This window comes from Malassezia vespertilionis, chromosome 4, assembly GCF_029542925.1.
Source record: "Malassezia vespertilionis chromosome 4, complete sequence".
NCBI lineage: Eukaryota > Fungi > Basidiomycota > Malasseziomycetes > Malasseziales > Malasseziaceae > Malassezia > Malassezia vespertilionis.
This window is the reverse complement of record NC_079250.1, coordinates 397976-419304: the sequence shown is the minus strand read 5'-3', so window position 1 is coordinate 419304 and position 21329 is coordinate 397976. Positions and strand designations below refer to the sequence as shown.

Sequence of the window (21329 nt, the reverse complement as noted above, 5' to 3'; positions counted from 1 at the left end):
GTTGCTTTTGCGCTCGCCGCGTTGGACTCGGCATGTGCAGCGCGCACTATTCCCTACCTGCTCGACGCGACCGACTCAGATGCACCAAAAGCGCGTCGCGCAATTGTGCAGCCTGAGCTGCGTTTTTCGCGCCAAGATCCCGCACAAGTATCTCCATCGACGCTCGCGGACCTCCACGCCGCGTATCGGCGAGCCAGCACGCAAGAAGTAACGCAGGGAGCGACTCGAATTTAACCGCGTCAAGAATCGGCTTTGGTATGCTGCGCTTGAGCACCTGCAACAGCACATCATTCTCCTCCGACGTCGGTGCTGCAAATGTCGAGAGCCGGTGTGCAATATCATCCGACACACTATACCTGTCAATGCCCGACACCATCAGTGCATGCCAATTTTCCACATCGTGCGCCAAAGCGCCGGTACCAAGCCTGGTAAGGTGCATCGCTTTATCCTTGCACACAATCAGTCCCATATGCGCTGCAAGCTGTGCCGTCTCATCAAGCACAGCTGAAACAGCGGCCGCCGCTTCAGTACGCGTCGCGCCGTGTACAGGCGCGGCAATTTGGTAATATCCTGGATTAGCCAAGGCGCGCCTTGCGAAAAACGAAGCACTGAGCCATGCACAAGCGTCTTCCATCGTCTTTACTCGCTGCGCCTGAATTTCCAGCAGAAGCGGCGCTAAAAGTGCGCTGGCATCCAATTTGGATTCCAATGCATATGGCGCACACAGCAGCCGTTGCAGCGTCGCAGCGCGCGTCTGATGGCACATGACGGCAAATGCACCTCTCGTCTCGGCAGGCCGGACGGCAAGCGCCTGCATCTCGAGCAAAACGGGGAGCGAATAGTGCTCCAAACCTGTTCCCACGCCAGATGTTTGCATGTACTCTGTACCAAGCACGCCGACCAGTCCTGCACGCATAGTAAGCAGCGGCACAGCGTCGCGCGAAATTAGCAAGATGCGCACAAGCCCCATTTCATACAGTTCCTCGACCAGTCTGCAATCTTGGGCACCAAGCCCCTTGTGCCATACACCAATTCCTTGTCGCAAAAGATGAGCAAGATCCGTGCGTTGCGCGCGTGCAGCAATCGCCTCTGGATCCTGCAAAGGGGTAGCAAGTGCTTCTGGATCGGTGGCCATGCGTGCGAGCAATTCATTCGCTGCAATCCAGGACTGGTTGCGCAACGGTGTGATCAAAATTGCAGGCCCTGGCGCAGCACGCACTCGCTCGTATGCTGGCTTAATATAGCCTCGGACTTGTGTGTCCGAGTACGGAATATCGACCGTGTCCATGGTGAGCGATACAGGATACGGTCGGTCCTCTGGCGCATAGTTGTACACATGTCGCGGTGCAATGCCCAGCCATGAAGCGACGCACTCTGCGCTTGCAAGGCTGGCGGAGCTCGCAACAATGCGCCGAGGCGCATTACGCAAAATCTGTATCACTGCAAGTTCGTATGTCGCATCCATGCAATGCATGTCCAACAAAATACACAGCGCCGTGCTGGGTGAGGACAGAGTCGCTGGCGTCACGACCTGTATCGCTGCGCCTTTCCCGATCAGCTTTCCTGCGGTCCACGCACGGCGCGAGAGCTGTGCAGTGTACTGCCTAGCCGCTGCATCGTGTGGCGCAAGGACAAGCACAGTCTCGTTAAGATCCAATGCACGGCAAATCGCCATTTCGATCACCGTTTTTTTTCCGGCGCCTGGCGGCGCACACAGCAGTACGTTCCGCGCAGAATGGGCGAGCGTGTGAAAAACTTGGGTTTGCACAAGATTAAATGCATGGATCCCGTCGCATGTGTACTCCTCTGCATACTTCACCGCGTCTTTAACATGCAGCAATGGAAGCGGCAACAAACGGGTGCTGGCCGACGGCTCTGGACACCACACGTCATTCATGTCAAGCTCCACGGCACCGTCGGCACCAAGCCAATGCTGCGAAGCCCAAACGACCGTGTACATCTCCTGCGACGCTGGCCGTGTTGCAGGATCGTGCAATGCAACATGAATTGAAACGCGTATATCCGGCGTGGAGGGATTGCCTAGCGCTTGGGTCGTATTGCGCAATATAAGACGCTCAGTGTATACGACACGCTGTGTCGCGTCTTCGACCCACAGCAAAATTGGCAGTGTGCTGCCATGCACCTTTTCGTCCCACACAAAATCGCGGCGCAGGCCAATGTCGAGTCGGACGTGTGCGTCGGGCAAAGGATAGGTCCGCACTGCAAGCTGCACTTGTGGAAAGCGCATTGCAGCGTTGTGTACTACCTCTGCGATCGCCTGGTTCGCACGTAGCAGAGTGCCAAGCGCTGGAAGTGGCATGGCGCGTAGTTGCCCTACCTCCAAGTCGTCTGCAAATGTAAGCACTTTGTGCTTCACTTCGGCCTTGAGCTGCATCTGCTTTAGCGGGTGCTCAAACGGCCACATGCGCCGGTCGACGGCCTTGGCGAGATTGAGAAAAGCAAAAGCGGCGGTCGCATACCCGCGCTCCAGCGCCATATCCACCAGGGAAAGGAGGACACGACCCGCATTCTGACTTACGTAGCGCCCATCCGAGACGAGGGCAAAGTCTTCAATAAACAGATTGCTCACAAACGCTTGCAAGAGGATATTCACCTTCCCGAGCGCGGTCCTGGCGCCGCCTGCCACTTGGCATGGGACGCTATCCAGCAATCGTCTCAGCTCCGTTTCCTCCGACTCGCGGTACGTGACCTGACCAAAATCGACGGCGCGGCTCATCAAGTCCAATGCATCGGCCTCGCGCAGATTGTTGCGCAACCGCTGCTGAAAGACTTCAACGGTGCGGTGCCCAATGTAGTAGCGAGACGCAATCCGGCCAATATTCGTAGGGTACAAGCGCCCGGACGTGGTGTCATGCACGACCATTCCGTGCTTGGTCAGGACCTTGGCGGCGTTGCTGATCCAATAAGCGCGACGCGTCGCCAGGGTTGGGTCCGCCGCGAGGTCCTGCAAGCTGATTCCGTACACGAGCGGTGCTTTTTTGAGACGCGTAAACAGATAGGTAAATCCAAGCCAAGACACGCCTTCGGTGATACTCGCAACAGAGCCCAATGCAATCTCGGCGTTCAATGCGTCAACAATACCTTGCAAAAAGGTGGACTCGATGGGGTGCGACGCAGTGACAGACTCGATGTAGTGCGGAAGCTTGTCGATATTGGTGCAAATGTACCCCACGCCCTTATCCTCGTACTGCGGTCGGCCTGCACGCCCAAAGATTTGAAGCACGTCGAGGATCCCGAGATCGACAAACTTACTCACATCGGCGTTGTACACGTCGGTCCCTTTGATAATCACTGCATACGCGGGCAGATTTACCCCCCATGCCAGTGTTGCCGTGCTGAACAGAATCCGCGTGGCGCCCTCCGCAAACGCACGTTCGGCCAAGTCGCGATCGCTACGAAGCATGCCTGCATTATGGATTCCAATTCCATGCGCAAACAACTCGCGCATCTCGCGATTACGGCTCATTGCTACGTTGCGTTGAAGTACAGTATTCTCTGTGCATTGCTCCGTAAGCATCGCTTCCAGTCCATCGTCTTTGCCTAGCTCCAGCAAAGACTCGGCTGACTTGACTGTATCCTTGCGCGTGTGCACAAACACCATTACCTGGTGGCCTGCCTCCACCAGCTGCTGCACTTTTTCGTAGGCGACCCGGTCGAGATTTGCGCGTGCGATTGTTGAACCGGCTTTGCCGCGCACGCCAAGAAAGTGCTGCTCAAGCGGGACGGGACGAAAAGCGCTGCCAAAGTAAAACAGGCCACGGTACCGATTCACGCCCAAAAAATCGGCCACATCGACATAGTTTGGCAGCGTAGCAGACAAGCCCACGATCCGAATCATGGACTGAGTCGACTCGACGAGCCGCTGTGTGCGTGCTACGATCGTCTCGATGACTGCGCCGCGATCTTCGTGCAAAAGATGGACCTCGTCTATAATTAGAAGGCGCACTGACAGTGCCAGTTCGCCCTCGCCTGTAGGTCGTCGCGTAACCACGTCCCATTTCTCCGGCGTCGTCACAACCATTTGTGTCTCGGCAATTTCGCGGCGCGAGAGCTGCATGTCGCCTGTAAGCTCCCGGACCTTGATGCCGAGGTACGCAAGGCGCTTGGAAAATTTCGACACAATTTCAGAGACAAGTGCCTTCATTGGTGCAACGTATACAATTTTAAATGCGTCCTTGTTGATGTGAATTTGTGTCCCGTCGACGGTCGCGTAGCGCGAGATGCAACGCAAAACGGACAGCATCGCGACATCGGTCTTGCCTGCACCAGTAGGCGCACAAATAAGTAAGTTTTCATTCGTTTGGTAGGCCATCGGATATACAGCGCTTTGCAAGCGGTTCAACGTTTTGTAATGACGGAATGCGCCTCGGCACACGAGATCCATCTCCGAGATTGGAAGAAGTCGCTCCGTGGAGCGAAAGGGTAACGGATTGCTCGGCGGAATCGTCACTTCCTCATACAAATTCTCGTGCGTGCGCATTGTGCCTAACGGAAGAGAAAATCGTGCGCCACCTGCGGTAAGGATATTGTTCTGCTCCGGAGCTGCGTAGACGTGCGGGTACGTCTCTGTATGCTGCGCAGGTGCAAGCGCAAGTGGCGCTTGACTAGATCCAACCCCGTGCTCCCTATGCCGCAAGATGCGCTCCAGTTGCGCGCCAGATGCGTCGGGCTTGGCGCATAGGGCCATGACCAGGTCAAGCTGGTCAAACCCTAGCAGGTCGGCAAGCTGGGTAGATACATGCTCAACGTCTGCCGCGTCCATACGCAGTGCACTCGTGGCAGCCTCGAGAATCCTCATTTGTGTGTCTCGGTCGGTATATGTGGACTCGATGTGTCGCACGAGCAGCGACGCTGCGCCGGCGTTGGCCGAATCGGGGATCGGCGGCGCTTCTGCAGGGACCGAAGAAAAAAGTTGGCGCCATATATGCGGTGTACGCAGTGCTAATGGCTTTGTGTGGAGAGTGCAATCTGTGTCAAGGTCGGACGAGGGCGGTATGCCGTCCAGGAGCGTGGTCAGGAACGCCGCGTCCATGGCCAGAAAATGTGCGCATGGGGCAGAAACTCTGCATGGATACAAAAGCATTTGGCTGACAAATACACGCCGCATAAACTCATTACATAAGCACTCTTGCTTTCCTGCAACGCTTCGCCATGGTTTCTGCAAGTCCGCCTTGGTACGTATGAGTCCATGCCGCAGCGATGATGAGTTTCCTTTATAATATCAATCTGTCAATCCACTGAGGTATTGCCTATGATTGCAAAAAGGGTTCTGAGTGCTTGCGTTATGTGTACAGTGGCTAACATGACAGTGCGTAGTTTGGTACGTACTTCTTTGGGGACAATGATGATTTTTCTACTTGGCGAACGCACCGAAAGGTGATGGGCCCACAACTATGCGTTATTGTCCTGAGTCCCCTTTTTTTTGTTTCAGGACTTGCTAACAGCAGGTATGAACGGCCACAATGTTGAAAAAGATATGGCCGTATTCCACCTCCCAGGCCATCCGTTGCCTGCATTGATCGGACTGTGTAGCACGGACTCGAAGAATACGCCGGTGGATCTCTTCATGCTTTCCTTGAGCCGCCCCGTGCTACTGTGCGCAGTTTCGTTCCCGACAAAACGTGTCGGGCAAGACACAGTCGTCGATCTGCACGACGCAACAGCGCAGCCGTGCGGTCTGCAATTACAGTCGATCAAGGACTGTATGCCGGCACTATTAGCATGTGAGCCAAATCTCGCTGTCTACGGCCTCAGCACCCACTCGCCCGCATGCTCGCAGCGCATTCACTCCGCGCTGGGTCTTCCATTTCCACTTTTGGCCGACACTGACTGTTCATTTAGCGAGCAGCTCGAGCTCCCGCGACAAAACGACAACGGACATGCGCTCCTCCGCCGCTGTACAATGCTGCTGCGCGAAGGCCAAATCACTCGGCTCGACTACCCTCTTGTGCATCCCACCCAAGCCGGCGCGCGAGCAGAAGAAATGCTGCAAAGAGACGCAGGGAAACGTATATAGATACCCACATGTAGTTCACTGCGTAGTACATACTCTACTGAGCTGCTGGCACAGTCTGGGAGCGTGCTGCAGTCTTTTCAGTGATCTTGCGGAACCTGCTGAGGTACTCGTCGCGCTTTTTGTCGACCATTGCGCGACCCTTGCTACCGGCAAAGTCGCTGCCGAGCACCTTGACACGCGCAGCCCAAAGGTGCGAGTACAAAATAAACAGGCCTGGGACGTAGATCGGCAAGGCACCGAGGAAAATCATGTCGCGCTGCGTCCAGCCAGTTTGGTTGATCCAAGGCCACTCGTTCGTCTTGGGAAGCGTGAGCCAAATCAAACTCATCTCCGAAAGCACGCCGAGCGGATATAAGACAATAAAGAACGAGTAGCGGGACCAGAGAGCCATGAATGAAGGCGAGTTCAAGAGCTGGTTGACGTAGAACGGGTAGCGCGTGATCTCGCTGAGCGACCAGGCGAACACGAGTACGCCGTACCAGGGGCTCGAAGCCGCGACGGTGTACTTCTCAACAACACCCCAAATAATGGCGATGCGCGATGCAACTTGGAGAGCAACCATAATGGGATTCGCCTGGACTAATCCAAACAGGGCGTGGAAGACTTCGAATACGGCGAGGGTCTGGAAGATGACGACAAGGGGTCCCAAGTAGCCGTGCATGCGCGAGAGGCGTGTGAGTGCCTCGGCTACAATCGGGTTGTACTGAGAGAAGGATGGAGCAGCACCGTGGATCATGTCCGGCGTGTACTCATCGACAAACTTGCCCACGGAAACGTACATAATCCGGCGCGCGTGTTCGCCTTGGATCATTTGCAGGCAGAAGCCAATGAAGATGCGAAGCCATCCCACAAACTGGAGGAGGTTATACACACAAAGGTAGAACGTCGTCAGAGGCGACGTATGCTTCTTGGGCTTGGATGCAGCGGTGGTGTTCATATTCAATGGGGAAAGTGTGAATGCTTACGCACGCCGCTTTTGCTTGACCAGTTTCACATGGGCCGGTATCTCCACATGCACCAACCATGCACCCCGCACAGAGCGCAATCTTGTTGGGGGCCGTGCTTGTCCTGCATGTGGTCCACGCACCATTTACAAAGGTTGAAGAGAGTTTCAGCTTGCAGGCAGTGCATGATATTTTGACATACGGCATCGCGCCGGAGAGCATAGCTGCATACGATCATATCGCCTTCCCCGGTGCGGTGCCCCGCTCATTCCTTGGCCCGCTCCTGCTGGCAGGGTTGACAGCGCCGCTGCTCGGTGCAAGCAAAGCGCTGGGCATTGTGCTGGACGCGTCCCAAGTACAGCTTGCAGTGCGGATCGTGCTCGCGCTTGCGACGTGGGCGGCGCTCATTTTTTTTTGCACGTGTGTCTTTCCTCGGCACGCCCTTGCGCAGCGCTACTTTTACTTGCTCTGCGCCGCGCAGTTTCACCTGACGTTTTGGACGGGCCGCACTACGCCCAATGGAATTGCGTTTCCCCTCGCCGTAGCGGCGCTGGGTGCGATTGTGGGCCATAGAGGGACATATGCAGGGCTTGTCCTGCTCGTCGTCACAGCCAGCACCCTGCGCTTCGAGATTTTCGGTCTTTGCATTCCAGCGTATCTGTGGGTATGGCGCTCGGGCAAGCGCTTTGCCGTTGTGTTTTGGACAGGCCTCTTTTCGATCGGCCTGGGCGCCCTCCTCTCCCTCGGCGTCGACTCCTATTTTTGGCGCCACGTGGACAAAATCCGTGTGCCGCACCTCGGCGCGTGGGTGTGGCCCGAAATCAGCGCCATGCAGTTCAATGTCGTCGATGGGCACGCGTCGAATTGGGGCACCATGCCGTGGCACACGTACCTGGTGCACGATATACCCCGCATGCTCACCGGCACGCTCCCGTTGTTCCTTGTCGGCCTCATCTATCCCGTCCGTGCATTTCCCCGCGCTGCGATCCTCTGCATGGCCCTCTTTCCCGTCGGCTTGCTCAGCATTTTGTCGCACAAAGAGTGGCGCTTCATTCTCTACTCGGTCCCGCTACTCAATTGCGTGAGCGCGGTGGGCGCTGTTGGATGCCACGCATCCATGCACCGCATCGTGCCGCTTGCATGCATTGCAGCGGCGTTTGCCTGCTCCCTCCTATTTTCACATGTCAGCGCACTCAATTATCCCGGCGGTGCGGCACTGCATATGCTGCACCGTGCAGTGCCCGAGGGAGGCGTGTCGGTGCACGTGGATACGTTGGCCGCCATGACGGGCGTCACACGTTTCCAAAGCATCCACATGCACCGTCCATCCCGCTCGCTCGTGCCGCAGACAGAGCCCGAGTGGGTGTATGACAAGCGCGAGGACCTCGGCTATGACGACGATGCATGGCGCGAATATACCCACATCATCACCGAGCATGCCAATTGCAACGTCACGAGCCGCGCTCTTTTTACGCCGATAGCAGAGGCACTTGGGTACAGCGGCGCACAGCGCAAGCCATGGCACACCTACAAGCAGCACCTGTTGACGCTGCACACGCACCGATCGTTTGCCTCTGTGCGTGACGCTTTGCTGCCAGTCCATGTATATCAGGAACCGATGCTATGGATTTGTAAGCGCAGTAACATGCTAGCCAAATAGTAGTTCCAAGTTCGCCATCACCTCAGATGGTGCGTCTTTTGATGCGCTCTGGGCCAGTGCATGTTCCACCAGCTCCTTTTTGCGTCGCTGGATTGCGAGGACCCTGTCCTCGATCGTCTCCTCGATTAAAAACCGGTGGACGGTGACGGGTCTGGTTTGGCCGATGCGGTGGATGCGATCCACCGCCTGGTCCTCAATGCTCTGATTCCACCAGCAGTCCATAAGCCATACATGATTCGCCGCGGTCAAGTTCAAGCCCACACCACCGGCACGCAGCGAGATGAGAAAGAGGGCCTGTGCATCGCACTCGGCAAACTGTGCGAGGATTGCCGCACGCTCGGCCTGCGACGTGCGGCCATCGAGTCGGAAAAACGTGTAACCTGCTTTTTTCAGGTGCGCCTGGATCAGGTCGAGGAAGCCAGTGAATTGCGAAAAAATAACGCCTTTCATCGTCGAATCGTTACTCATGAGCTGCGCGAGCTGTGTAAGGAGTGCGTCGAGTTTTGTGCTTCCCCGGAGCGGAGGCGCTTCGGATTTGTGGCGCGAGGGCGCTTGTGGGCGTACAGACTCGACCAAATCCTCCGCTTGCACGGGTCCTTTGCGGCACACAGGACAGTGCGGCTCCTCGCCTCTGTCTTCGCACGCTTGCAGGTACTGTACAAGGCACTCGCGACATCCATGGTGCATGCACAGCGGCAAAAAGCATTTTGACTGGCGCAGCTCCATGCAAAAAGGGCACTCTTCTTCGTCCGCCTCGCACGGCTGCGCGAGCTGATCGAGAACGTGCAGCGCAAAGTGCGCTCCATCCGCGCCGTCGGCGCCCTGCTGGAACTTGGCGATCAACGCGTGTATGTGCTGGTAAAATTTCTCCTCCTCGTTGACCTCGTCTGGCATCGATTCGGGCCGCGACGCACGATCATGCAGCACCAACATAGGATGGCATACAGCCTGGCGCAGGCGCATGAGCACGGAAAAAATAAGACTAAAGTTGCGGCCGACCAGGCCTTGTGCAGCGAGGCGCCGAAATCGAGCGCGTGCGCGGTCGTATACACTGTTGTAAATTTCGCGCTCTGCAGGGGAAAAGGCGAGGCGTTGGGTATCGAATCGTTTTTCAGGGAGCTCGACAATTAAACGCCCGTCCTTGTCGTGGCTGCCTTTTTCGCGGCGGAGCAGGATGCTGGAGAGAATGGACTGCACAATATCCAGCGCGCGCGCACTCTGACTCGCAAATGGCTTCGCAAGAAAGCTGTTGAAGAAGCTCACGTCGCCCCAAGGCTCCACGCGCAGGAACCGCAGCAGGCTGTACAAGTCTGTCAAACGATTTTGAATGGGAGTGCCTGTCAGCGCCCAGCGCCGGTCTGCATGCAGCAGAAAACTCGCACGCGCAGCTACTGTGCTGCGGTTTTTGATATTGTGCGCTTCGTCCAGAATGACGCGGTGCCACGACTCAGCAAATAGGAGACAGGTGCCAGCGCGCTCAATTTCGCGCTTGTACTCGTGCGTGAGAGTGCCGTAGGATGTAATCACAACATCGACACGCGATTCGTGCAGCGCACACGCAAGCTGTTCGCGAGCGTCGCCATAGTAGAGCAGCACGCGCAAGCTTCCAGGCACGCTCGCGCGCTCCAGCTCGCTTTTCCACTGGCTCAAAAGACTCATTGGTGCCACGACAAGTGTGGCACACGACTTGCCTGCAGTGCGGCGCTGTGCGCCAAACGCACTGGCAAGCGAAGGCTGGCGCAGCGTGCGCGCTTTTTTCGCCGGTTGCTCAGGAGAGTCGAGCGCGCGATTTGCGTGGATCAAACTGGCCAGCATGATTGTCTTCCCGAGGCCCATTTCGTCCGCCAAAATTCCGCCGCGCGCGCCGCGACTGGCGGGCTGAAAGTGCAGGCTGACATCGCCAATGTATGGGTTGTAGAAGAAGGGTTCGCACCCCGCATCAGGATCGTCAGCAAAAGGGAAGGTATACTGCTCCCAAAGTGGGTGCAAGGTAGACGCACGGTTCGACGAGCCTTGTGCATCTTCCATCTCTTGCATCCACCCCAGCGCCTGCTTTTGGTACGGCCGGAGCGTGAGTGCAAACGTCGCTGGCGGCTCGATTTCCGGAAGAGACAGGTCATGCTGCTGTGCCTTGGCGTAGATGTCGCGCAGGTTAGCATGCGAGACCTCTGTACCGTCATTCTCCGCGTCGTCGTTGACCGTGGGCTTGTTTGTGCGCGCGCTTCGCTCCTCTTCGCTGGCACGCATGGTTTTCGTCGGCGTCAGATTACACGTGCGAAAAAGACGGTGCAGTGCTGCTTTGCGCTGGCGCAAATGCCGCTCGTGTGCGCTCTCTTCCGCCAACAAGTTCTGTGCATCGTTGGCCAAGTCGCACATCGCCGTCACACTTGCACGGAACGCGTCTTTGAGCATGTACGCCTTGATCTCAAGGATGATATCCGCACCGACCGTAAGTGGAACGGGACAATCAACGACAAAACCGTCGAACTCCACCGTCCCGTTGTCCAAGAGGGGCGCCATCCACCCGCCAACATCCACAGGAATCCGGCCAACTTCGAAACCGCGCAGGGTACTGAATCGCACGACATGATCGGGCCGCTCACGCGCTGATTTCGGAACGGATTTGCTGCCGAAAGAGAGCTTGGCTTGCGCGCCTTTTGCCGGCGCGCTCTTTTTCTTGCGTGTGATCATCACCTGGTGGCCGGGGCGGATGTACTCGCTGCCCTTGGTCATCGAGTACGCAGGCAGCACAAATGTGCCCAAGTAGCGCCGCCGCCAGTCTTTCTGTATAGGAGCAGGTGTGGGTATACTGTGCTCGTCTGCATCGAGGAAAAAGAGCGGCGCGTTGTTAGCGTGAGCGTCCGCCATAGGACGCCGCTGAACGTGTTGGTTGCCAAAAATGGGATATGGGGCTATTTTGCTAATTTACACACGCGCCACTCCACTTCCTACAACACATCCGCACTATCCATTTCGCCGTCGCCAAGCCCATACTCCACGCTACTCGTCTCGCTCGCCCAATCGTCGTCGTGGTGGTCGTCACTCTCGCTCGCCCCGCAATCTATCCCCGAAGTCGTGTCCTCTGCAACAACCTCTTCCACAAGTTGTGCGGCTCGCTGCCGTCGCGCGATCTCTGCGCGTTGTCCATAGCGTTTAGGCGAAACAAGCGATAGGTACTCGATTTCGTCGAGATCGGGGAGAACAATCTCGTGCACCGGCTCCTGTGCCTCCTCATTCTGCGCCTCCTCATTCTGCGCCTGCCGCACTGCCCACTCAAGTGCGTCGAGTGCGTCGTGCTCTTCGAGCTGCCCGCGCCGTGTGCGGACAGAGCCAAAGCGCTGGTAGGGCAGAACCATGACGCTCGCGCCATTTGTTTCCACGTCAAGTGCAAGCGCACTGGAAGCGGGAAGCGGCACCTGCGTCGTGGCGGACGTCTGCGAGGTCTGTGTGGGTGAGAAAGGGGTCTGGGGAATGGACTGAGACGATGGCGCGGCCTCTTCGCAAACATCCATCTCCATCTGCGGCGACGCAGGTACGTCTGCTGTGCTGGCCGTCCGAAAAAAAGGGCGGAATCCGCGCGCGGATGCTTGAGTACGCTTTCTGGGCGATGGGCCGAACGCGTCATAGTTGGGTATCTCTAGCGGTGTATCCCGAGAAGAAAAAATGCGCCGCTTTGCCTGCGGCCCCTCCTCTTCCTCGGCGCGCTTCGAAGGACTTTGTGCTAGGAGCAGCGATGCACGCGACTGCACATCGTACCTTGGCAAACGCGCATGTGGCGGCGTGCGCACATCTTCGCCGCGCAGCCGCTTGCGTGCCTTGGTACGTGGTGTGTACGCAAATATCTGTGGGGGTGTCTTTTTCGGTTTCGTCGGTGTAGGCACCGCACGTTTTGGCGACGTCTCCGGCTCGCTAAGGTCCGAATCGCACGCGGCAAAGTCGTTCTTTTTTTTGTACGTGCGCTGCGGCGTACTTGGAGACCGAAACGGATTGCCGGGACTTTGCACCTGTATCGTCTTTCGCGGCTTCGTGGGCGTCGTCGGCGGCGCAGGCATCGCTGTGCGCCGTGCCTCTTTTATTTCTTTTTTCGGCGGCTTCGGCGCGCCTTTTGCCTGGCTCAGCGCATGCCACGTATCATACGTCAGTGCCATATCGGGATTGCGCTGCATATCCGTACGTGACGGATCGCGACCATGCGTCACGCGGAATTCGCGCTGCCATTGTTTCAGCTCTTTGCGCAGAATCGCTTCCATGCAGGACGCCCTAGTGGAGCACCGCGCTGGTCATTTCGCCACGTGGTCTATCGAAGGGTATGGGAGAGCAGCGAGCGGCGTGGCGGCGCGTGGGCACGCGTGCTGGGTGCGCTGTGCGCATGCTGCTGCATGATACGACGCAGTTGTAGGGTCGCACGCTCGTATCCGACACGCAGGACCTGGCGCTGAAACGCGTCGGTGCGCATTCCTTGCTCGACCAATCGCTCCATCGAGAGCTGCATTGTGCTGCTCGCTGCGGGCGGTGGCGGCACCGCATCAAGGCTAGAAGGCCCAAATACTTTCATAGAGCGGATATGCGTATCCTTTCCGTTGAGGTGGTTGCCGAGGATGCAGATTTGCAGCACAAACACGTCGATGGGCTGCATATCCTCCACGCCCACAGACGACTCGACGCCAAATGGGTCCGGTGTGTCAAGAAAAAAGTGGCACCAGCCCTGTGGTTCAAACAGCTCGCGGTACCTCACGTCGACCAGGTCATACGGATGCGTACCGGCACGGACTAAAATCTTTGTGGGGGTATACGAGTCGTCTCGTCCACAATCCAAATAAATCGATACATGTGTAATCGCCGTGCGTTTTTGAAAGTGTATGTTCACCATGTGCGGTAATTCTCCATCGCTCCTGCAGTCAGCAATCCGTAGACAGGCACATACTGCCAGAGCGTATCCAAGCTGTCGTCCGTCAGCTGCGCAGCGCCGTAGTCCGGTTTCGCCGAGCTGAGCAGCCATGTAGTTCCTTCCATGCTTCCCACATCGTGCTTATTGGACAGGTCTGTATAAGAAGATTGCCTACGCACCATACGGATCCAAGCGGTCCAGCGCGCGCGCAGCGCCCATGGTGTGGAGGTGTTGTTGTGCGTTGGGGAAGTATGCGGAGTGGAGCGCGCTTGGAAGTATGCAGATGTGGGGCGCAGGCCACAAAGGGAGGGGCGGAAGGGGGAGAGGAAAAGCGCCACTTCTAAGTAGTAGCGTCGCGGTCGGACGATGGCCGAATGTGCGCACCCGATCCAAGTGGCGGGACTGTGCGCGATATGTGGAAAAGAAATTGACGAGTACGCTGCATCCCTTACTTATACAGGCAAAACTTTGAGCAGCAGACATTTGCAACACTGCACTCTTCCGCGTCGGTGAAAGTATCACGCTCCGAGGCGGAGCGCATTGACAAAGAAACGACAGAGCGTTTGCTTGGAGACAAGAAATTAGCGCTCATTGTCGATTTGGACCAGACAGTGATTCACGTCACTGTCGATCCGACCGTGCGCGAATGGGCACACGATACGAGCAGTCCGCACCGGCATGCATTACGCGATATTGTAGCGTTCCAGCTTGGTGCCGATGGCAAGTCTGTATCGCACGCACCACAGCATCTTGATGAAAAGGATCCCACGGCGTTTGCAACGGATGGCGATGAGGACGGGTGCTGGTACTATGTCAAGCAGCGGCCTGGCCTGCAGTCCTTCTTGCTGCACCTCGCAGAAATGTTTGAGCTACACGTATATACGATGGGAACGCGCTCGTATGCAGACTGTGTGTGCCGCGTTATTGACCCCGATGGCAGGTTGTTTGGCTCGCGCATCCTTTCGCGTGATGAGAACGACAGCCTGGTCCAGAAGAGTCTGGCACGCTTATTCCCAATCAACACGTCCATGGTCGTGATTATTGACGATCGCGCTGACGTATGGAACTGGAGTCCCAACTTGATCAAAGTTGAGCCGTGTATGTTGCAAGGCGCACTGACCACAGACGAATTTTTTGTCGGCATTGGCGACATTAACAGCGCGCATCTCGGACCTGCAGCGCCAGCGCCAGCACCAGCACCAGCACCAGCACCAGCACCAGCACCAGCACCAGCACCAGCACCAGCACCAGCACCAGCACCAGCACCAGCACCAGCACCAGCACCAGCACCAGCACCAGCACCAGCACCAGCACCAGCACCAGCACCAGCACCAGCACCAGCACCAGCACCAGCACCAGCACCAACGTCAGTGCCCGTAGACGCACCAGCGCCAGACGAAGCGTCTCCTTCAGCTCCCCTCGAGCAGCAGCAGCAGCAGACCATCTCTGACCAAGTTGACGCACGTCCCCTCAAGCGCCTGCAAGAAGAGACAGATGCTGTCGCATCTACAGACCCCGCCGCGCCGTCGCACACTGTACTAAACGACGATGACAACGAGTTGGAACTAATTCAGCGATTGCTTACCGATATTCATACCCAATGGTACGCGGCATGGAGCGCCAAACACAGTGCGAGTCCCGATACCAAGGACATTATCAGCGGGATGAAGCGCAAAGTACTGGACAAGTGTGTACTTGCATTCTCTGGTCTAATCCCCCTTAACGAGCGCCCGGAGAGCAGCGCGGTGTGGCTCATGGCGCAAGAGTTTGGTGCTGCATGCCGCCGCAGCATCACACCCGACGTAACGCATATCGTCGCGACGAATGCGGGCACTGCGAAAGTTGAAGAAGCGTTTCGGCGCGGCAACGTCCACGTCGTATGGCCAGCATGGCTCGACGACTCAATCCGCCACTGGACAAACGAGCCTACAGAGCCATACGCGATTCCACGCAGCGCACAGCTGATGCAACTGCCCAACGAGGCTTTGCGCAACCTCGCAACCAGCGTCTACTCTGAAACCGACTCGGACAACAACGAGGCCCCGCTCGACCTGGCGAGCATGGACTGGGGCGAGGCAGAGGACGAGGTGGACGCGTTCCTCGACGATGACGAGACCGACAGCGAGCTCGATAGTGCCTCGCAGTCCACTTACAGCGAGAACGGCGCCGACAGTCTTTTGCGCTCGCCCCTCAGCCGACGGCGGCACAAGGCGGCCATGCGCGGCGGGCAATCCAAGCTGCGCCAGCATGTCCTTGCCGACGACGAGTCCGGCTCCGAATCAGAGCTGAGCGATCCGCCACGCAAGCGCCCACGCGCCGATGCGCCGCTACAGAACGAGCATTTGCACGCGCGCAAAGGGACATCGACGCCTTCGGACAGCGAAGAAGAGCATTTCCTTGACGACCTTGCGTCAGAAATGGAAAAAGAGCTAGCATAATGGGGTGTATATAGTACTCATTACATACCCTTTTGCGTCCGCCGCTTGGTTTTCGACGTACGCAGAGACGGCGGCTGTGCGCCCAGCACGGTATCGAACGCCGAGGCAAGGTGCGCCATGTCGGCGTTGCGTACATGTGCAATACGGTCCAAGGTAGACAAGGTAGTGGGCGCCTGCACTGGCTCTTCGACGGCTGCAACCACCCTGACCGGCGACGGCGCGCGCTTCTCAGCCTTGGGCAGCAGTGCATCCAAAAACGGATCCAGGAGCATCGACATTGGGGGCAGCAAATGCGCGGGCGTTTCAAAGAGGGCAAGTGCATCGGCCACCTTGTCGTCCTGCACGCTCAACTTTGCCCTGTCTTGTAGCAGCAGCTTGTCCACACGTTTTTGCTCCTCTTCATCCACGCCAAACAGCTCGTCAAAGAGCGTCGCGCGCGGGGCGGTGAGCTGCACTCCATGCAGCGAGCGGCTAGGAGCAAGTAACCTTGCGCCAATCAACGCACCCGCATCGCTCCATGCCACCCACGCAGCTGCATCTGCGTCGAGCACGAGCGGGGCACTGCGCAGAGGCATCGCGATGCGGTACGTCGCCTCGTGCGGCACCGCAGCGTGGGGCCGAATAAAGCGTAAGTACGACATGCCTTGGTCGCGCTCCATCGCCAAAACACCGTCGCGGAATGCAACTAGATCGTCGGCCCGCTGCAGCGCGCTGTACACGACTCGTTGCGCGACCAAATCCCAGACGACCATGCGGTGATTACTCCCAAGCGAGGCAAGGAAGCGTCCCTTGCGGCCCACAAACACGCTCTTGCGTACAGAGCGCAGCTCCGGCGCGGCAAGACGCGCCTGCATAATTAGGGTATGCGGGTCCCAGAGCGTGACAAACACGCCTTGCGCTACGGCAAACAGAGATCCGTCAGGCGCCCATGTTACATCGTGCGGTACAGTGTCGCGGTAGGCAAATGAGCTGCGGCATACCCAGTACGTCTCAGCGCGCGCGCCTTTAAGAGCACGCTGCGCCATACGCCACGTCTTCACTTGCCCGTCCGTTCCCGCGGTAAGGAGCAAGAAGGCACCCTGTGCGTCGGTGCCGAGGCACGGCGAAAAGCACATAGCAGTCACACGGTGCTCGTGTGGATAGTCAATGCGTGTGTTGAGCAGAAACGTGCGCTTTTGCGCGTCCCAGTGCCAAAACTTGAGCAAGAGCTCGCCGGTGAACGCGCCATTGTCGCGACCATCGATCGTCGCCATCCATTCGGCGTGCGCTGCATTGGGCATCGGGCCACTGAGTGCGACGTGCAAGACGCGTGGCGGCGCGAGAGCCTCGTCTTCGGGGCGCGAGATGCGGTTCGAAGGGACAATCTCAACGTCCCGGATATGCTCGTGTGTCTTGTGGTCAATGAATTGCAGTGTCGATGGGTGGCCGGCGGTAGTGACAAGATGGCCGGCAGCGCGGTCCAGCGCAAGAGGGTGCGGCAGCGCTGCGCGCTGTTCTTGCGTGAGAAGCGCGCGCGTCGCATCGCACTTGATCGGTGCAAAGGTGTGCACAGGCTTGAGGCTCAGGCTCGCGATAAAGACGACGCTGCTATCTGCAAGCCGCACGACGTACGCTTGCTCCCGCTGCTCAAATCCGGGCGCGACGGCAAGGGCGACGATGCCCGCGCCGAGGCGCGGCACGTACTCGCGGTCGTCATTGCCGGCAACGTTGCCGCTGTGCAGCCTCCAGAGGACCAGAACGCCTTCTTCGCCGCCCGAGAGAAGCTGTGCGCCATCCGGCGTATACTCCAAGGCAGCCACTGCGTGTGCGTGCCAGTGCAAGGTCGTGGTGGGCGATGCGGCCTGCAGCTCTTTGGCCGCGTCTCGGCGCTGGCCGGGGTCGAGGCAGTACCAAATACGGATCTTGCCGTTCTTCTCGCCCGTCGCAAATCGCGGCATGCTGGTATCGGGATGAAATGCGAGCGCAGTAAGCTGTGATTCCGCGGCATACTTGACAAAACCCGCGGTGGTATCGTGAAGAGAGAGGACGTGGACTTTGGTGGCGCCGAGTGCAACGAGCCATGCGCCGTCGGGAGAAACGGCAAGGTGCGTCACCTGGCGGGCTTTGCCAAGGCGCACAAGCTTGGATGGCTTGTGTGTTGTCGGACTCGCACGTCCGAGCTGGACCGAGTAGATGGTGGTGCTCGGCTTGCCCTCGTCGTCCGCGCCGCGTTTCGTCGCTGCAAGAAAAAGGCGATGCTTCCACAGCGTGTTGGCACTCACGGCACATATGGGATGGCCAATCTGTACACTGTCGTGCAGCTCCGCGTCGAGGTAATCCCACGTCTTGACGCATCCATCGAGCGACGTCGTGATCAGCTGGAGTGGGTTAAAAGGGCTCAGAAGCATGCCTGTAATGGGCAGGGTATGCCGCTGGTCAACATCTGTGCTTTCGCCCGAAAGACTCGAGACGATTTTGTTCGTCGCGCGCGAGAGAATTAGGACGCTCGCTTGGCGCACCAAGAATGCGTAGCTGCCGTCTCGGGTAAAGACGGGCGGGATGGACGAGCAAATCTCGTCCTGCAAAGCGGACCATTCCAAATCTACATGTACGGGCGACCCATCCTTGTCTATAGGCGGGTCGGGCGTGGCTTTTTTTCTTGCAGGCATGCTAGGCGCATGGGTGTGCTGCAAAACTTGTGTACGCACGGCGAAAGAAAAAAAGTATTCGGCCGATGCATCCACTCCACAACAGGTGAATTGGGCAGCATCGCAGCTATCAACAGATACGCTAAGGGACGGAATGAACTTGAAATGAATAGTAGAATAAAGCCATGCAATGGATAAACGAAATGAAAAGTGTTGGTAATGGGATGTGCAGCGTGTAGTCATTGCTTGGTTACCACTCGTTGCCGTCACCAACGTCATCGCCATCACCTTCAAAGCCAGGGCCGTCGCCGCCGCCATAGCCTCCTTGGCCCTCGGGTGCTTCGTCGTCAGGACATGGTTCTTGTCCTTGACTTCCCGTGTCGGGATAGCTGCCACCGGGTGCTTCGTCGTCAGGGCATGGTTCTTGTCCTTGACTTCCCGTGTCGGGATAGCTGCCACCGGGTGCTTCGTCGTCAGGGCATGGTTCTTGCCCTTGACTTCCCGTGTCGGGATAGCTGCCACCGGGTGCTTCGTCGTCAGGGCATGGTTCTTGTCCTTGGCTTCCCGTGTCGGGATAGCTGCCACCGGGTGCTTCGTCGTCAGGGCATGGTTCTTGTCCTTGGCTTCCCGTGTCGGGATAGCTGCCACCGGGTGCTTCGTCGTCAGGGCATGGTTCTTGTCCTTGGCTTCCCGTGTCGGGATAGCTGCCGCCGCTAGGATTAGAGTCAGGGGAGTCATCAGGGCATGGTTGGCCACCGGGGTAAGGAGAGCCGCCGCCAGAGCCGCCACCAGAGCCACCTCCAGGGAAAGGAGAGCCCCCGCCAGTGCCACCGCTATTAGTCGGAGCGGAAGGCTTTTTTGTTGTCGACTTTGACTTGGAGTTTGACTTGGTCGAGGAGCGTGATCTAACCATTGATTTAGAGGTTGGTGTCGGCATTGTGGTGGTCTTTTTGCCGTCATTGCCACCGGGGCCACCAGAGTTCGGAGACTTGGGTTGTCCCCCACTGCCTCCGCTGCCTCCGTTGCCGCCGTTTCCGCCGTTTCCGCCGGGACCAGAAGAACCAGGAGAGCCGCCGGGGCCTTTGCCGCCGTTGCCGCCGTTGCCGCCGTTGCCGCCGTTGCCACCAGAGCCACCGGAGCCGCCGTTGCCACCAGAGCCACCAGAGCCGCTGTGACCTTTGCCGCCGTTGCCTCCGTTGCCACCGGAGCCGCCGTGACCTTTGCCGCCGTTGCCTCCGTTGCCACCGTTGCCGCCGTTGCCACCGTTGCCGCCGTTGCCACCGTTGCCACCGTTGCCGCCGTTGCCACCGTTGCCGCCGTTGCCACCAGAGCCACCGTTGCCGCCGTGACCTTTGCCGCCGTTGCCTCCGTTGCCACCGTTGCCGCCGTTGCCACCGTTGCCGCCGTTGCCACCGTTGCCGCCGTTGCCACCAGAGCCACCGTTGCCGCCGTGACCTTTGCCTCCGTTGCCACCGTTGCCGCCGTGACCTTTGCCACCGTTGCCACCGTTGCCACCGTTGCCGCCGTTGCCACCAGAGCCACCGTTGCCACCGTTGCCGCCTTTGCCGCCATGACCATCGTCATCGTCATTGTCGTCATCATCGGGCTCGGCACAGTTTTCGTAAATCTCCTTGAGAGCACGAGTGACCAGGTTATTTGAAAGGGAATGTGGATCCAATTTTTGATTATTGGCTTGCAACTGTCGCCGCACCAGTGCATCGACATTGTCCGTGCGTTCTCCTGGAACAGACATGGCGCTCACTGCCATATTGGCCAGCATAATTGCAAGGGCGATCTTGCCAACGTGAAGAAACTGCATATCAAGAGTTCTCCAAACACAGATTCGAGGGTACGTTCAAAACACTCTACTAAGTGGCTCTGTATATATGCTTCCGCATGACAGTGTGTCACTTCCTATCTCATCCTTGGGAATCATCTGTGCACCATCTGGAATGTGCACAAAATATTATTACGTATACGACATCGTGAAAATGAACGAGCAATTGTGCATGGGCTGCATGACCAATTCACCATTGGGGTTGACTTTACGGGCTACGCGGTAGTGTACTGCATGCAATGTTAAAAATAGACGCGCGGTTCATTTCCTACTCAAATCCACTATTACGAGCATGTTCGGCATATGCGCGAGCTGAGCGTATTTTGCTTTGTGAATGGCGCGGAATTGTAGCATACAATGGTGCTTGGCTGCACCTGCACCTGCTCATGGCGTACCTCACAATGTCTTGGGCACTATGTACATATGAAAATCCAGAGCGTAACGTGAAGAATGACAAGGAACAAAAGTGCAAATTCGTATGATCACTGTTGGATCGGACCGAAATTCTCGTGCGCCCGCGCTTGAGTAGAGCACCATTTATCACCAAAGACGTATTGGCGCCGTATTGGAATCACTTGGACCTGTAAGATGCTTATGCGGAAGAGGCGTCGCTGCCATCAGACATGAGGGTGTCGGAAGAGCCACTGCCCATTTCAGCACCAAGGGCACCTTGAGCGTCTTGAGCACCTTGAGCACCCTGCACGTCCTGAGCACCTTGAGCACCCTGAACACCGCTAGACGCGCCAGTGAGTGGCGAAGCAGAGCTACCTGCAGCTTGGCTCATGCCCATAGAAGCGTAATGAGATTTGCTGTGCTTGCTCTTGTGGGCGCCGCCCTTACTATGCAATTTACTCTTGCCATGCATCTCTCCTTTATGTTCGGCCTTGTGTCCTCCTTT

General features: G+C 57.6%; 10 protein-coding genes across 10 annotated transcripts; 3 read left to right on the top strand and 7 right to left on the bottom strand.

Moving 5' to 3' along the window:
* Positions 1 to 46: 46 nt before the first annotated feature.
* On the bottom strand, positions 47 to 5053 carry mug81 (RNA helicase; the record flags this gene model as incomplete). Its single annotated transcript, XM_056207026.1, has 1 exon — positions 47 to 5053. One exon carries the CDS (start codon positions 5051 to 5053, stop codon positions 47 to 49), a length of 5007 nt encoding a protein of 1668 aa, XP_056063001.1.
* Positions 5054 to 5470: 417 nt separating this feature from the next.
* On the top strand, positions 5471 to 6037 carry MVES1_002193 (uncharacterized protein; the record flags this gene model as incomplete). Its single annotated transcript, XM_056207025.1, has 1 exon — positions 5471 to 6037. The coding sequence occupies one exon, from the start codon at positions 5471 to 5473 to the stop codon at positions 6035 to 6037; it is 567 nt and encodes a 188-aa protein (XP_056063000.1).
* Positions 6038 to 6071: 34 nt separating this feature from the next.
* On the bottom strand, positions 6072 to 6974 carry MVES1_002192 (very-long-chain (3R)-3-hydroxyacyl-CoA dehydratase; the record flags this gene model as incomplete). The annotated part of the gene is made up of 1 exon (XM_056207024.1): positions 6072 to 6974. The coding sequence occupies one exon, from the start codon at positions 6972 to 6974 to the stop codon at positions 6072 to 6074; it is 903 nt and encodes a 300-aa protein (XP_056062999.1).
* An 86-nt stretch (positions 6975 to 7060) lies between these two features.
* On the top strand, positions 7061 to 8528 carry ECM39 (dolichyl-P-Man:Man7GlcNAc2-PP-dolichol alpha-1,6-mannosyltransferase; the record flags this gene model as incomplete). The annotated part of the gene is made up of 2 exons (XM_056207023.1): positions 7061 to 8475; positions 8519 to 8528. 2 exons carry the CDS (start codon positions 7061 to 7063, stop codon positions 8526 to 8528), a joined length of 1425 nt encoding a protein of 474 aa, XP_056062998.1.
* A 101-nt stretch (positions 8529 to 8629) lies between these two features.
* On the bottom strand, positions 8630 to 11509 carry RAD5 (DNA helicase rad5; the record flags this gene model as incomplete). The annotated part of the gene is made up of 1 exon (XM_056207022.1): positions 8630 to 11509. One exon carries the CDS (start codon positions 11507 to 11509, stop codon positions 8630 to 8632), a length of 2880 nt encoding a protein of 959 aa, XP_056062997.1.
* An 80-nt stretch (positions 11510 to 11589) lies between these two features.
* MVES1_002189 (uncharacterized protein) lies at positions 11590 to 12891 on the bottom strand (the record flags this gene model as incomplete). The annotated part of the gene is made up of 1 exon (XM_056207021.1): positions 11590 to 12891. One exon carries the CDS (start codon positions 12889 to 12891, stop codon positions 11590 to 11592), a length of 1302 nt encoding a protein of 433 aa, XP_056062996.1.
* A 47-nt stretch (positions 12892 to 12938) lies between these two features.
* On the bottom strand, positions 12939 to 13748 carry MVES1_002188 (uncharacterized protein; the record flags this gene model as incomplete). The annotated part of the gene is made up of 3 exons (XM_056207020.1): positions 12939 to 13371; positions 13566 to 13683; positions 13709 to 13748. 3 exons carry the CDS (start codon positions 13746 to 13748, stop codon positions 12939 to 12941), a joined length of 591 nt encoding a protein of 196 aa, XP_056062995.1.
* Positions 13749 to 13895: 147 nt separating this feature from the next.
* On the top strand, positions 13896 to 15967 carry fcp1 (protein-serine/threonine phosphatase; the record flags this gene model as incomplete). The annotated part of the gene is made up of 4 exons (XM_056207019.1): positions 13896 to 13963; positions 13990 to 14627; positions 14689 to 14895; positions 14919 to 15967. The coding sequence occupies 4 exons, from the start codon at positions 13896 to 13898 to the stop codon at positions 15965 to 15967; spliced, it is 1962 nt and encodes a 653-aa protein (XP_056062994.1).
* Positions 15968 to 15987: 20 nt separating this feature from the next.
* NAN1 (NET1-associated nuclear protein 1) lies at positions 15988 to 18615 on the bottom strand (the record flags this gene model as incomplete). Its single annotated transcript, XM_056207018.1, has 1 exon — positions 15988 to 18615. The coding sequence occupies one exon, from the start codon at positions 18613 to 18615 to the stop codon at positions 15988 to 15990; it is 2628 nt and encodes an 875-aa protein (XP_056062993.1).
* Positions 18616 to 18844: 229 nt separating this feature from the next.
* Positions 18845 to 20362, bottom strand: MVES1_002185 (uncharacterized protein; the record flags this gene model as incomplete). The annotated part of the gene is made up of 1 exon (XM_056207017.1): positions 18845 to 20362. One exon carries the CDS (start codon positions 20360 to 20362, stop codon positions 18845 to 18847), a length of 1518 nt encoding a protein of 505 aa, XP_056062992.1.
* Positions 20363 to 21329: the final 967 nt, after the last annotated feature.